Source organism: Balaenoptera borealis (genome assembly GCF_965194805.1).
Source record: "Balaenoptera borealis genome assembly, chromosome: X".
Taxonomy (NCBI): domain Eukaryota; kingdom Metazoa; phylum Chordata; class Mammalia; order Artiodactyla; family Balaenopteridae; genus Balaenoptera; species Balaenoptera borealis.
The window spans coordinates 128,422,410-128,437,730 of NC_138881.1; the positions used below are offsets into that span (position 1 = coordinate 128,422,410).

At 42.7% G+C, this 15,321-nt stretch overlaps 1 protein-coding gene and 1 long non-coding RNA gene across 3 annotated transcripts; one reads left to right on the plus strand and one right to left on the minus strand.

Moving 5' to 3' along the window:
* Window positions 1–1,810: 1,810 nt before the first annotated feature.
* On the minus strand, window positions 1,811–7,715 carry LOC309620191 (olfactory receptor 3A3-like; the record flags this gene model as incomplete). Its single annotated transcript, XM_082376242.1, has 1 exon — window positions 1,811–7,715. A coding segment is annotated over one exon (927 nt), but the record flags the coding sequence as incomplete, so codon positions are not given.
* A 6,276-nt stretch (window positions 7,716–13,991) lies between these two features.
* On the plus strand, window positions 13,992–15,015 carry LOC309621236. Of its 2 annotated transcripts, XR_014239843.1 has the most exons (3): window positions 13,992–14,030; window positions 14,351–14,479; window positions 14,671–15,015. It is a non-coding gene; the product is annotated as an uncharacterized lncRNA (long non-coding RNA). The 2 variants fall into 2 exon arrangements; XR_014239842.1 differs by having other exon boundaries at window positions 14,351–15,015.
* Window positions 15,016–15,321: the final 306 nt, after the last annotated feature.

Consider the following 15,321-nt stretch of genomic DNA (forward strand, 5'->3'; position numbering starts at 1 on the left):
TTTCCTCTTTGATTTCTTCAGTGATCTCTTGGTTATTTAGTAACGTATTGTTTAGCCTCCATGTGTTTGTCCTTTTTACGTTTTTTTCCCTGTAATTCATTTCTAATCTCATAGCGTTGTGGTCAGAAAAGATGCTTGATATGATTTCAATTTTCTTAAATTTACTGAGGCTTGATTTGTGACCCAAGATGTGATCTATCTTGGAGAATGTTCCGTGCGCACTTGAGAAGAACGTGTAATCTGCTGTTTTTGGATGGAATGTCCGATATATATCAATTAAATCTATCTGGTCTATTGTGTCATTTAAAGCTTCTGTTTCCTTATTTATTTTCATTTTGGATGATCTGTCCATTGGTGTAAGTGAGGTGTTAAAGTCCCCCACTATTATTGTGTTACTGTCGATTTCCTCTTTTATAGCTGTTAGCAGTTGCCTTATGTATTGAGGTGCTCCTATGTTGGGTGCATATATATTTATAATTGTTATATCTTCTTCTTGGATTGATCCCTGGATCATTATGTAATGTCCTTCCTTGTCTCTTGTAACATTCTTTATTTTAAAGTCTATTTTATCTGATATGAGTATAGCTACTCCAGCTTTCTTTTGATTTCCATTTGCATGGAATATCTTTTTCCATCCCCTCACTTTCAGTCTGTATGTGTCCCTAGGTCTAAAGTGGGTCTCTTGTAGACAGCATATATATGGGTCTTGTTTTTGTATCCATTCAGCCAGTCTATGTCTTTTGGTTGGGGCATTTAATCCATTCACGTTTAAGGTAATAATCGATATGTATGTTCCTATGACCATTTTCTTAATTGTTTTGGGTTTGTTTTTGTAGGTCCTTTTCTTCTCTTGTGTTTCCCACTTAGAGAAGTTCCTTTAGCATTTGTTGTAGAGCTGGTTTGGTGGTGCTGAATTCTCTTAGCTTTTGCTTGTCTGTAAAGCTTTTGATTTCTCCATCAAATCTAAATGAGATCCTTGCCGGGTAGAGTAATCTTGGTTGTAGGTTCTTCCCTTTCATCACTTTAAGTATATCATGCCACTCCCTTCTGGCTTGCAGAGTTTCTGCTGAGAAATCAGCTGTTAACCTTATGGGAGTTCCCTTGTATGTTATTTGTCGTTTTTCCCTTGCTGCTTTCAATAATTTTTCTTTGTCTTTAATTTTTGCCACTTTGATTACTATGTGTCTCGGCGTGTTTCTCCTTGGGTTTATCCTGTATGGGACTCTCTGCGCTTCCTGGACTTGGGTGGCTATTTCCTTTCCCATGTTAGGGAAGTTTTCGACTATAATCTCTTCAAATATTTTCTCTGGTCCTTTCTCTCTCTCTTCTCCTTCTGGGACCCCTATAATGCGAATGTTGTTGCGTTTAATGTTGTCCCAGAGGTCTCTTAGGCTGTCTTCATTTCTTTTCATTCTTTTTTCTTTAGTCTGTTCCGCAGCAGTGAATTCCATCATTCTGTCTTCCAGGTCACTTATCCGTTCTTCTGCCTCAGTTATTCTGCTATTGATTCCTTCTAGTGTAGTTTTCATTTCAGTTATTGTATTGGTCATCTCTGTTTGTTTGTTCTTTAATTCTTCTAGGTCTTTGTTAATCATTTCTTGCATCTTCTCAATCTTTGCCTCCATTCTTATTCCAAGGTCCTGGATCATCTTCACTATCATTATTCTGAATTCTTTTTCTGGAAGGTTGCCTATCTCCACTTCATTTAGTTGTTTTTCTGGGGTTTTTTCTTGTTCCTTCATCTGGTACATAGCCCTCTGCCTTTTCATCTTCTCTATCTTTCTGTAATTGTGGTTTTTTTCCCCACATTATTTTTAATAGCTGTATAATATTCCACAGAATGTGTATACCATAGTTATTTTAACCAATCTCTTGTACATAGGCCTTTAGGCTATTTATAATTTTTCAGTATCATAAACCATGCTGAAATTAATACCCTGGTACATTTGTCTTTGTGTAACACATTATGTACAATAGGATTTTAGCAGGAGGGTTGTTGGGTCAAAGAGTAATCTCTTTTTAAAGTGTTTGATATGTATTACCAAGTTGCCCTCCAAAAAGTTTGCATCAATTTAACTCCAACCAATTGTGTATGAAAGTGTCCATTTTCTTACTTCCTACCCTGTATTTGTCAGCTTAGCCTGCCATAATAAAATAAAAATAAAATACCACAGACTAGTTGGCTTAAACAGCAGAAATTTATTTTCCCATAGTTCTGGAGACTTGAAGTCCAAGATCAAGGTGCCAGCAGGTTGGTTTCTGGTGAGGCCTCCTCCTTGAGTTATAGACAGACACCTTCTCGCTGTGTCCTCACATGTCCTTTGTGTGTGTGTGTGTGTAGGGAGAGAAAGAGAGAGCTCTTTGGTGTCTTGCTCCTCTTCTTATAAGGACACCAGTCCTATTGGATTAGGTACCCACACTTATGACCTGATAAATATAACCTTAAGTACCTCTTTAAAGTCCCTATCGCCAAATACTGTCACATTAGAGAATAGGATTTCAACATATGAATTAAGGGGGGATCCAATTCAGCCCATAATGCACACCAAGCAGGACATTTTCAATCTTTTAAATCTTTGCCCATATAGTAACCAAAATCATATCTCAATATTGTTTCACTTTCTTTTGATTTCTAAAATGGTTTAACAACTTTCATATGACACCTGGCCAGTGGTAACTCCTCTTCTGAGAACTGTCTTTTCATATCCTTTTTTTCTATTTTTTAATTGTAATAGTCATATTTTACTTGAGTGGTGAGTGCTCTTTATATGTTAAAGATATCAAATCTTTGCTATAATTTGAAAATACTTTCCTTCCTCATTGCTTCATTTTAACTTTGGTCATAGTTCTTTTCTATATAGAAGGTTTTTAAAAACTTTTTACATGTATTTAAGTGATTGATCTTTTCATTATGATTTCTGTAGTTTATGTCCAATAGAAAGCCTTACCCACTGTAAAACTGTAAAATTTGTCACTCATAACATCTTCTAGTACTTTAAAATTTTAATCCACTAGGAATTTATTTGGGTGCAAAAAATGATGTTGATCTAATCTTGTTTTGCCCCCAAAGGTTAGTCAGGTGTTGGAACGTTATTTATTGAATAATCCGTATTTCTCCACTGAGTTGAAATGTCATCGTCACCAAATTTTAACCCCCATCTTTGTTTATTCTTGCAATTTGTTCTTCCAGCTAATTTGGGTTGAGTGATCTGGGATGGCCTCTCTGAAGAAGTGACCTGAAGGATTCAGTACAGAAAGTTGGGATTCGGGAGGGAGAAGAAAGAGACAGAGAAAGACAGACAGACATTTGATTGGTTCAGCTTAAGTTGCCTTCCCAAGAATGCAGGGAGAAACGTGAGGACAAGAAGGGGATGAGAGAGAGGAGATTAAAGCATCAATGGATTAGAGGACTGTTGAGTTGGGGATACTTGAACATTTGAGTTTTTCTATTTTTTACTATTATAAATAATGTTGCTGTGAATATTTTGTTTAAAAGGGTTGCATACACACATATGTGTAAATATACACAGTCCTAATTTTAGTGATGAGAGAGTTTTCAGGTTGAGTTCATAATTTTGCAAGAACTATGCATTCCCGCATGACATATTTATCCAGGTCTCTGTAATTATAGCATATTACCTGGTTAGGGAATGAGGGAACATTACTCTACCATGTAGTAGAGTGAAGGATATGTGGAGAAAGGCCAAGATATGTGTCTGCAAAATTGATGTGCAAAATAAAAAACAAGTTCCATATTCTCACGGAAAGGTAGGGTTTATCAGCCAGGATGCCAGCAGTTGTGTCTAAGGGACCAAGCCAGAGATGTGACTGGAGAGAAAATGTAAAATTAAGAGTCAGAAGTCAGAGTAAAACCGAAATTGAAAGAGTACATAAAGAACAATGGTGAAATTACTTGGATTACACAAGTCAGAAGAAAGCTGGTCTAGATTTTACTTTTTACAGAAAAATTAATTTCCAAAAGAATTAAACTTGAAATGGGAAAAAATGAAAGCATACAATTAAGTAGAAAATATGAAACCGTAAAAATGAAAGGAGAAAACATTGATGAAGACATTTATGCATGATACAAAACCCCAAAGCCATTCATGAATAAATATGAATCAATGTCTGAACACAAAGAAATGTGAAACGCATTTATGGCAGAAAACACCGTGAAAGCATCAAATTGGGAATCAATTGGGATAATTCTTTATAAATCAGATAGTAAAAAAAGCAGGATACAAAGTGCAGAAGGCAAAAAAATAAAATAAAATCAATGTCTAATTACACAAAAATGTTAAACTCTGTTATGGAACAAAACACCATAAATAAGATGAAAATACAAACAAGTTAGGAAAAAATCAGTGATACAAATAGTAAACTAAAGAAAATATCTTTAAAATGTAAAAAAAAAAAAACAAAAAACTCTTAGAAATCAGTACATAAAAGACAAACAATCCAATAGGGAATTGTACAAATGACAAGAACATGGCATTCATGGAATAAGAATTATAAACAGCCAAATTGGTACTTGATATGATCTTATTTATGTAAAAAAAATATTGTAAATGCAGGTTAGCATATCCTAGGAAAAAATCTAGAAGAATACACATAAAACTGCTCATAGTGGTTAGTGCAGAGACATTATGAGAAAAAAATTTTTAAAATATATTTATTATTTATTTATTTTTGGCTGCGTTTGGTCTTCATTGCTGTGCATTGCGCGAGCAGGGGCCACTCTTCGTTGTGGTGCACGGGCTTATTGCGGTGGCTTCTCTTGTTGCAGAGCATGGGCTCTAGGCACGCGGGCTCAGTAGTTGTGGCACACGGGCTCAGTAGTTGTGGCTCACAGGCTTCAGTAGTTGTGGCTCACGGGCTCTAGAGCGCAGGCTCAGCAGTTGTGGCACACGGGCTTAGTTGCTCCGCGGCATGTGGAATCTTCCCAGACCAGGGCTCAAAGCCGTGTCCCCTGCATTGGCAGGCAGACTCTCAACCATTGTGCCACCAGGGAAGCTCCCTATGAGAAATTTTAACTTTCTAATAATGCACCTTTATGTAAAGCATAAATGATTTTATTTCATTAAAATTTTTTTTAACCATTTAAAAAATTGAAGTATAGTTCGTTTACAGTGTTGTGTTAGTTTCAGGTGTATAGCAAAGTGATTCCATTACACACACACACACACATTGCTATATATATATATATATATATATATATATATATATATATATATATATATATATATTCTTTTCCAGATTCTTTTCCACTATAGGTTATTACAAGATATTGAATATAGTTCCCTGTACTATACAGTAGGTCCTTGTTTATCTACTTTATATATAGTAGTGTGTACAAGTTAATCCCAAACTCCTAATTTATCTCTCCCCCTCTCCCTCTGCTATCCTCTTTGGTAACCATAAGTTTGTCTTTTATGGCTGTGAGTCCATTTCTGTTTTGTAAATAAGTTCATTTATATCATTTTTTTAAAGACTCCACATACAATTGATATCATATGATATTTGTCTTTCTCTGTGTTACGTCACTTAGTATGCTAATCTGTAGGTCCATCCATGTTGCTGCAAATGGCATTATTTCATTTTTTTATGGCTGAGTAATATTCCATTGTATATATTACCACATCTTCTTTATCTGTCAATGGACAGTTAGGTCGTTTCCATGTCTTGGCTACTGTGAACAGTGCTGCTCTGAACATAGGGGTGCATGTATCTTTTTGAATCATAGTTTTGCCTGGACATATGCCCAGGAGTGGGATTGCTGGATCATATGGTAGTTCAATTTTTAGTTTTTTAAGGAACCTCCATACTGTTCTCCATAGTGGCTGCACCAATTTACATTCCCACCAACAGTGTAGGAGGGTTCCTTTTTCTCCACACCCTCTCCAGCATTTATTATTTGTAGACTTTTTTTGGCTGCATTGGGTCTCCATTGCTGTGCGTGGGCTTTCTCTAGTTGCGGTGAGCGGGGCTACTCTTCGCTGCAGCGCATGGGCTTCTCATTGAGGTGGCTTCTCTTGTTGCGGAGCACAGGCTCTAGGCGCACAGGCTTCAGTAGTTGTGGCACGCGGGCTCAGTAGTTGTGGTTCGCGGGCTTGGTTGCTCTGTGGCATGTGGGATCTTTCCGGACCAGTGATTGAACCCGTGTCCCCTGCATTGGCAGGCGGAGTCTCAACCACTGCGCCACTGGGGAAGTCTCTATTATTTGTAGACTTTTTAATGATGGCCATTCTGACCGGTGTGAGGTGATACCTCATTGTAGTTTTGATTTGCATTTCTCTAGTAATTAGCGATATTGAGCATCTTTTCATGTGCCTGTTGGCCATCTGCATGTCTTCTTTGGAGAAATGTCTACCTAAATGATTTTATAATAAGCATATATTGTAGTTGAAAAAAATAAAAAATCTCTAAATGTCCAAAACTGTAAATACACAGTGATTCCAGTTTTGTTTCCCTGCTTTAAATACACATGCACATACATTTGTAGTTCAAAAAGAAACCTGAAGGAAACCATGAAAATGTTCACAGTGGTTCTCTGTAGGTGGTGAGATTGTGAAGGGTATTTTTTTTTGTCATTTTATGAGCTTCTGTAACTGCACAACTTATCCAGTGACAGTGTTTTATTTCTATAAATACAAAAAACAATGTTTTAGAATAAAAAAATGCAACAGAAATATTTGATCTTTGCTAGAATGGAGGAAAACCTGGCACACAAAATAGGATTCACCAAATGGACCATCTACACTAAATTTCAGACTCCTATGTAGTTGGATTCACTCCCAAAGCATCAGGTATGTGCCAGCTGCACTGGAGGAGTGTGGCCTTGTTTCGCATATGCCGTAGACGATGGGGTTGAGCATGGGAGCGAGGACCACATACAGCACAGAAAGAACCCAGTCTCTCAAGCCAGAGTGTGCAGAGCTGGGAAGGATGCAGCGGAGGACTGAAGTGATGTAGAAAATACAGACCATGGTGATGTGAGCGCCACGGGTAGAAAAGGCTTTTCTTCGGCCCTCAGCAGAGTGAATCCTGAAAACCGCAGCGACAACATGTATATAGGAGATCACAACCAGGGCACAGGGTGCAAGAGCCACCAGAAAACTGAAGAAGAACAGGGCAAGTTCATTGGCCCACGTGGTGGAGCAAGAGAGTTTGAGCAGTGGAGGGAGGTCACAAAAGTAGTGGGTGATAAGGCAGGGTCCACAGAACTTGAGTAGAGCTGCAAGGATGGTGTGGGTGAGTGCATTGGTCAAAGCAAGCAGGCAGGAGATTGAAGGCAGTCCTGTCCGGGTCCTTTGGCCCATGAGGACTAGGTAGTGCAGTGGCTGGCAGATGGCTGCGTAGTGGTCATAGGCCATGGCTGTGAGCAGGAAGCACTCCCAGGGAGCCAGGAAGTGGAGAAAGAATATCCGGGTAAGACAAGCATGACAGGGCATGACCCGCACTGGTGCCAGCAGATGTACTAGAATCTGAGGCACCGTGTTGGACATATAGGCAGTATCCAGCAGTGAGAGGTTGGCCAGGAAGAAATACATGGGGGTGTGGAGTCGGAAGTTCCCAGCCACAGCCACTAGGTAGACCAGCAGAAAGATGGTGAAGAGCAAATGCCTCAACTCCTCAGTGTCCCATTCCCCAGCTGCATGAAACCACGCACAGAAACTTGCACCTGTAGAGTCCAACTCAGAGTCAGATGAGGGTTTAAGTTTGGAGTTTCAATTTACAAAAGGGAGTGGTGGTGAGGGACAGAGAAAAAGAAGGCAGGTTTCAGGCTTAAGGGAATAAAACTCAGAATTGGAAGAATGAAATTAGGCTCAGGAGACCAGTGGTAAAGTAGAGGCCAGGAGAATGGAAACCCCATCAGCCCTCACACCAAGAGGAGGTGCACAGACCTTGAAGTCACAGTGCATGCACATCCTATGAGAATATCAAAGTCAGTCCCTCAGAAACTTCTACCTGAATAAGTGGCCCTGCACCTTGTAATTACCTGAAATTGCCCCATCACCAACCCAACAGAACCCCTACTCAGGATCAGTGATGAGGTCAAGATCAGGTCCCTCCTTCTCTTGTGCTGAACCTTTCAGTGCCTCCCATCTCACTCAGAGTCAAAGCCAAAGTCCTCCTCATGGGCTAGCAGGCCCTCTGTGATATGCCCTCTCCTTTCCTCTCTGATCATCAGACAAGAGTTTCATCAGCATCTTGTCCCATGTCACATCTTCAGACCTACCTACAGCAGCAAACATCCTTACCTATTTCCTGCCTTGGCGGAAGAGGGCTCTGCCTTTCTATCCAAGGCTAACTTCTCCAGCTGCTCTTCATCTCAGTACTTGGCAATCCTTTTACATGTGAGTGTACTAAATGCCGCTAAATTGTTTACTTTAAAAGGGTTTATTTTATGGTATGTCAATTTTGCCACAATAAAGAAGAAAGCAAATTAAAGACTTTTTTCAGACATATAAAAGCTGAATTATTGTCAGCAGAAAACCTGCACTACAAGAAATGTTAAAGACAGTTCTCCTCAAGGAAGGATGACACCAGATGGAAATTTGGATCTACATGAATAAATGACGAGTTCCAGAAATGGAAAATATGTAGGTAAATATAAATTTTTCGCATTTTAATATCTCTTTCAATCATAGCAAACCGTTTAAGCAAAAATATTAACAGCATAATGTGCGGTTTATAACCAATGTAGAAATAAAATGTATGACAACAATAGTACAAAGGACATGAGTGGGTAATTGGAAGTATATTGTTGTAATGTTCTTACATGATATGTGGAATGATTTTAAACCATTTGAAGGTAGTCAATAATAAGGTAAAATGTGTATTAGAAACCCTAGATCTAAAAAAAGATATAGTGAGGATAAGATTGAATGCTAAAATTTATTCAATCTAAAAGAAGTCATGAAAAGATGGAACGAGGAATACAGAACACATGGGACAAACAGAAAATAAAGTGCAGGATGGTAGATTTAAACTGAACCATATCACTAATTACATTAATGGTAAATGGTCTTCAGTTAAAAAAATGCTTCAGTTAAAAAGCAGAGATTGTCAAAGTGGATAAAAAGGCAAAACAAAACATATGCTAAGCATAAGAAACCCACTTTAAACATAAAGATATACGTCTGGTAACAGTAAAAAGATGTCTGAAGACATACCATGCAAACTCAAATAATAAGAAAGTTTGAGTAGCTATATTAATAGCAGGCAGAGTAGACTTTACGATAAGGAATATGATGGGATGGAGGACATTTGCTAATGATAAAGGGATTATTTCATGAAGAAGTCATAATAACAAAGCTTCAAAATGTATGAAACAAAACTCACAGAAAAGAAAGGAGAAGTAAAGTAGCAATCAAGAGGAAACTTAAGTAACAGAACGATATTGCAGAAAATCAGACATAGAAGAGCAAATTTTAATTTTAAATTTAACCTAAATAAGCAGTAGGAAAGAAATAATGAAGAGCAGATATGAATAAAATGTAAAATGAACAAATAAATGATAGAGAAAAATCCATGAAACTGAAAGCTTTTAAAAATACCAATAAAACTGATAAAAACTGTAACCAGGGAATGTTAGGAAAAATATTTGTGAATAAATTTGCCAATTTAGATGAGATGGACAAATTCCTTGAATGACACAAATCACCAAAACTAACTCAAGAAGAAGTGGAAAACCTGAATATCCCTAAATCTATGAAAGAAATGGAACAGAAAACTCCAGGCCCCTATGACTTTACTAGTGGCACACAATCTTATACAAACTCTTTCAGAAAGTAGAGGAGGGGAAACACTTCTCAAATCATTTTATGAGGCCAGCATTACAAAATACCCAAACCAGATGAAGACATTGCAAGAAAAGAAAACCATAGACCAATATCCTTCATTAACTTACACACAAAAAACTTAATTAAATATTAGCAAGTTTAATCCAGCAATATATAAAGAGGACGATCCATTATGACCAAGTGAGATTTATCCCAAGAATGAAAGATTGGGTTTGCATTGAAAAATCAATCAAGAGTTATTCATCATATTAACAAAATAAAGGAGAAAAACCATGTGATCATTTCAATAGATGCAGAAAAAGCATTTGACAACATTCAACAACCACTATGATAAAAACTCTCAGAAAACTAGGACTAGAAAGAAACTTTCTTAATCTGATAAAGGCAATCTACAAAAATCCTACAGCTAAAATGGTAATGGAGGAAAATATAATTCCCCTCCCCTGAATTTGAGAATAAGGTATGGATGTTCACCACTTATATTAAGTATTGTCCTGGAAATCCTAGGCAGTGCACTAGACAAGAAAGAGAAATAAAAGTTATACAGATTGGAAAAAATAGAATTCTCTTTATTCAGAGATGACATGTTTGTGTATGTAGAAAATCCTAAGCAATCTACAAAGAAAGAAACGTGAAATTTAAAAATCACTATCATTTATAATAGTATCCTAAAACATGAAATACTTAGTGATGCATTTAATAAAATACATGCAAAACATTTACAGTGAAAACTAAAACCTATTAATAAGAGAACTTAAAACCTATATTAATGGAGAAATGTATCATGTTCATGGATTGGAAGACCCAGTATTTTTTTTTTTTTTTTTGCTCACAAAAATTTAACGTTTGAAGATTTCCATCAAAAAGCAAGATTACACATAGACAAAAATTAGGAAAGCAAACAAATAGAAAATTTGTGAGCAGAGGAAAGAAAAGTAGTACATATGGCAAAATATTCAATCCCACAAGTTACTTATAAAATGATAATTAAAATAGCAAGTAAATAAAATTTTATAACTAGTAAATTAGATGTACTAAAATTAACAGCCGGGCTTCCCTGGTGGCGCAGTGGTTGAGAGTCTGCCTGCTAATGCAGGGGAAACGGGTTCGAGCCCTGGTCCGGGAAGATCCCACATGCCGCGGAGCAACCAGGCCCGTGAGCCACAATTACTGAGCCTGCGCGTCTGGAGCCCGAGCTCCGCAACAAGAGAGGCCGCGATAGAGAGAGGCCCGCGCACCACGATGAAGAGTGGCCCCCACTTGCCGCAACTAGAGAAAGCCCTCGCACAGAAACAAAGACCCAACACAGTCATAAATAAATAAATAAATAAATAAATAAAAATTTTAAAAATGTACTGATAATATGCTTTAAAAGAAAAAAATTAACACCCAGTGCTGACTAGGTTGTAGTCAATGGGTATACTATATTGGTGACAGTGTGAACTGATGTAATTCTTTTTGGCAAAAAATTTGCAATACATTTGAAAAGAAACATACATCTATTGCATGGGATACTGGACATCCTGTAACTCAGCATCTACAGCTTTGTCTCCCTCTCCTCCGACACTGGACAGAAATAATTCCATATTCAATCTTTCCAGGGTGCCCCACAGTATCAGTTACCTGGGTGTTATCTGACATCCTCAGATACATATGAGGATGAAGGATGAGAAATATTAAACCCAGACCCAGGAAGTATGAGCATATGTTAGGAAAAGGATACTACAAAGGAACGAAGACTCAAGTATTAAGAAGAAATTTGGGGGCTTCCCTGGTGGCGCAGTGGTTAAGAAGCCGGCTGCCAATGCAGGGGACACGGGTTCGAGCCCTGGTCCGGGAAGATCCCACGTGCCGCGGAGCAACTAAGCCCGTGCGCCACAACTGCTGAGCCTGCGTGTCACAACTACTGAAGCCCGCGAGCCACAACTACTGAAGCCCTTGCGCCTAGAGCCCGTGCTCCGCAACAAGAGAAACCACCGCAATGAGAAGCCCGTGCACTGCAACGAAGAGTAGCCCCCGCTCGCCGCAACTAGAGAAAGCCCGCGCACAGCAACGAAGACCCAACGCAGCCAAAAAGAAATTAATTAATTTTTAAAAAGGAATATGTTTTTAAAATATCCTGCTGGTCATCAAGAAGATAACAGCAATACCAATGTTTTTGGAAATGGGCGAAGGATATGAATAGGCTAGTTACAGGAAAGGAAATCCCCAAAGGTCGCAAGAATATAGTAGGAGTGCAGAACGGGTACAGCCATAGCAGAGAGCAGCGTGGCGCGACTGAATCCAATGACGGCTGCCCATCCCTAAAGCCCAGCAATTCTGCTCCTGGGAACTTGCCACTGGTCCCCTTAATGGGTATGTATGAGGATGTCCATCAGGTATTTTTCGCGGAGGCGGGAGTCAGAGCCCCCTAGACGTCCCACTGACCCTCCTTCTGCCCTTATTTCAGACCCTCAGGTGGGTCTGGTTAATTCATGAGCTTCCTCTTGTGATATGGACGACAGCAGAAGCCAACATGCTAGACCCTTGCTCAGTACGTTCTCTGGGCTTTTCCCGCACACGTCCAACCAGTGTCCACGCCTACTCACTACCTACCCATGTGAGTCCGGTTCTGCACTGATGGTTTTTTTTTCTTTTTCCAGTGATGATGATTAAAACCTATTTGCTAAACCTAAAACTAAAAAACTATAAGAATGTCTGCTCATGGCTGCCCCTCTGCAACTCCCACAGGGGAACCTGGGACAGAGAGCTCATTGAGTCTTCCGTAAGTGACTGTGAGGCTTTAATTCCCACTTGGCTTTCGTACAGGACCGCGGCTCGGCCTCCCTAGTCAGTCGGCTGTGGTGGGAGTGGGTACAGCGTGGAGATCAGCAGATGCAGGGCCCCTGCTGCGTCTGGAGAGCCAGTGTTAAAGCTTCACCAGTGCAGCACTGGCAGCCCGGGCGAGGGCGCCTGCTGAGTGAGCGCCCACCTCGGGGCAGCCTCTGGGGCCGAGGGCAGGGCTGCGGAAGGACGGTGACCAGCCCAGCAGGTGGAGGAGTGGCCTGCAAACAGCCGAGAGGAAGCCAGACCGGCCCGTGTCACCTCCTGGCCCTGGGACGCGAGGGGCCGGGCCGGCCCAGGGGGGACCTGTGAGGCCTTGGCTGGCGCATCTCTCAGGACAGCTGACGTGGATCAGCTCTCCGGCAGGAAAGATGCTGTTTCTGGGTTCGGTCAGGTAAGTCAGTGGCTCCCCGCTAAGAGTACGCACGGGAACCTAGCCCGGGTTAGCTGAGCAGCGCTGGCCTATGGCCTGAGCGTCCAGTCCCTCCCCCTCCCCCAGCTCACCCATGGAAGCCCTAACCCCCCCCACGGGATGGACTCTGGAGGCGGGCCTTTGGGAGGTAATAGGGCCTGGACGAGGTCATGCGGGTGGCACCTCCATGATGGGGTCAGTGAAGACGCCCACCAGCCCTGACCTCCCCGCTCGGCGGAGACCCCGCTGCTTGGAGGTCCTACGCTTCCCTTGCTGTTTGCGGTTTACTCTGGGCTTTACCGGGGGGCAGGGTCGGAGGGCTATGGGGGTGCGTGGGTGGCCCTTATTGCCTGGAGCAGATGGTTTGGGAGACGGGGCAAGGCCTCGGGAACGGAAAGGCGGCGTTCCCGGCTCGGTGGTGACTCCGTGGGCACTCGGCGCCCGCCCCACGCCGCCCGGCCCCGGACAGGAGGGGCCGGTCTGCGCAGGCGCATCCGGGGCACCCGAAAGGAGCGGGGCTTCACGCCGGAGCTGAGTCTGTGCAGCCCGACGGGGCCTCCGGGGCGGCCTGCGGGGGGCAGGGTGGCAGCCAATCCGGAGCCGGGAGGCGTCGTCAGGGGTGTCTGCGCAGGCGCCCTGGGCGTCCCGGGGCCGAAGGGGCGGGGCCGCGTGAGGCGCGCAGGCTCTCCTCGGCTCTCAGAGGGACGCGCGGCGGCCATGCAGGCCCCGGGGGACGGCAGCGCGGCAGGCGCAGGGGGCCGAGGTGGCCAGCAAAGCTCCGGGACTCCTGGTTGCCAGAGAAGATCAGGTAGCCCTGAAGGCGAGGGTGGTCCCCGGCGCCCGGAAGCCCGGCGTGGGCCTGGCCGAGGAGGAGCAGCGATGAGAGGCCCTGCTGCAGGCCGTCAGGGTGGGCGGGCGTCACGTGCCCTAAGACGTGGTGGAGGTGCAGTGCTCGTGGCTGACAGGCCTGGAAGAAGACAGCTGGTGCTGTATCCTTTCCGTGGAGCCTCCCTGGGCTGGGGCAGCGCTGCGGTGGCCGGGTACGTGGCGGCCGCCTGCGGAGGGGGCGGAGGGGACGGAGGGGAGCGCAGGGCGCAGTCAGGGGCAGCAGGGGCGGGCAGCCTGGCAGGAAAGGGGATTGTCAATGCCTGAGGAGCCTGGAGCCTGGAGGGTGGGGAAGGACCGAAGGGTTAGGGAGGCGGCTCCGGGCGGTCTCATCCTGGGGTAAAAACGGGCCTCTGAGGTGTGGGCAAGCCCGAGATACCAGCAGATTCAGTAGCGGGTGGTGCCTTAACCACGTCTCCCCCAGCAACCTCACAGTGCCTTTCCGATCCCTCCTGGAGGCACACACGGCCCACAGAGCTCTGATCGCAGGTGCCCAGCGTGACCCAGGCGTGATTCGGGAGGAATATACAGTGGATGGCAGTGCCCTAACTATGTGAGTTCTAGAAGAGTCTGCCGTGGGCGGGGGTCGGTGGCAGGTGCTGGGATCTGATCTCTGTCTTAAGAGTGCTGTGATGGGGCCGCCCATATACGGGCTTGGTATAAGGAGGGGGCTGGGGGCTGGTGCCCTGGACCTACGTGAGCGATCTCCCCTTTAACCTGATTTCCCTTTTCCCTCACTTGTAGTAGATGGACTGCTGAAGACCTTGATCTCTTCCGAATTTCCATCGACTCCATCTTCGATCAGCTTTCCCGGGTGATTGGGAATATTCAGCACCTTTGGCTCCCGCCTCCCTAAAGGCTACGCGAAGGAAAGGGGGCTGAGGGCTAACCTTGTGTCCCCTACTAGGCAAGGCTTAGGGAATTCAAACTTGAGTAATCACCACTTTGTTATTTGGGTTTAATGTTTTGCCAGTACTGGCCCTTGGTATCTCTTGGTTCACTTGTTTGGTTTCCCTGCGGCTCGAGGAGTGGGATGCTTCAATGTGTATTACTGCAGAAAATAAAACTAGGCTACTGTTTTGTGTCACAGTTTCTTTTCAGCTGATGCATTTCTGGATTTTTTATCTTTGTCCTCGTGTTGGAGGGAAGGTTCTGGAATTCAGATATTCCAGTAGTACAAGGTAATTGAAGACAGTTTAGGAAAATGAAAATCAAGCCCGATGTTCAGCACTAACTACTGTCAACATTTTAGAACTATTTTTTGAGTTGTACTTGCACGCTAAATGTATAACGGTATGCGATGTAGAAGTCATCAAGTTTAGCATTCAATTTTTTCCTGACTTTTTTTCATTTAACATACTAGCTTCTCCACATTCTAAAAACTCTTCAAAAATA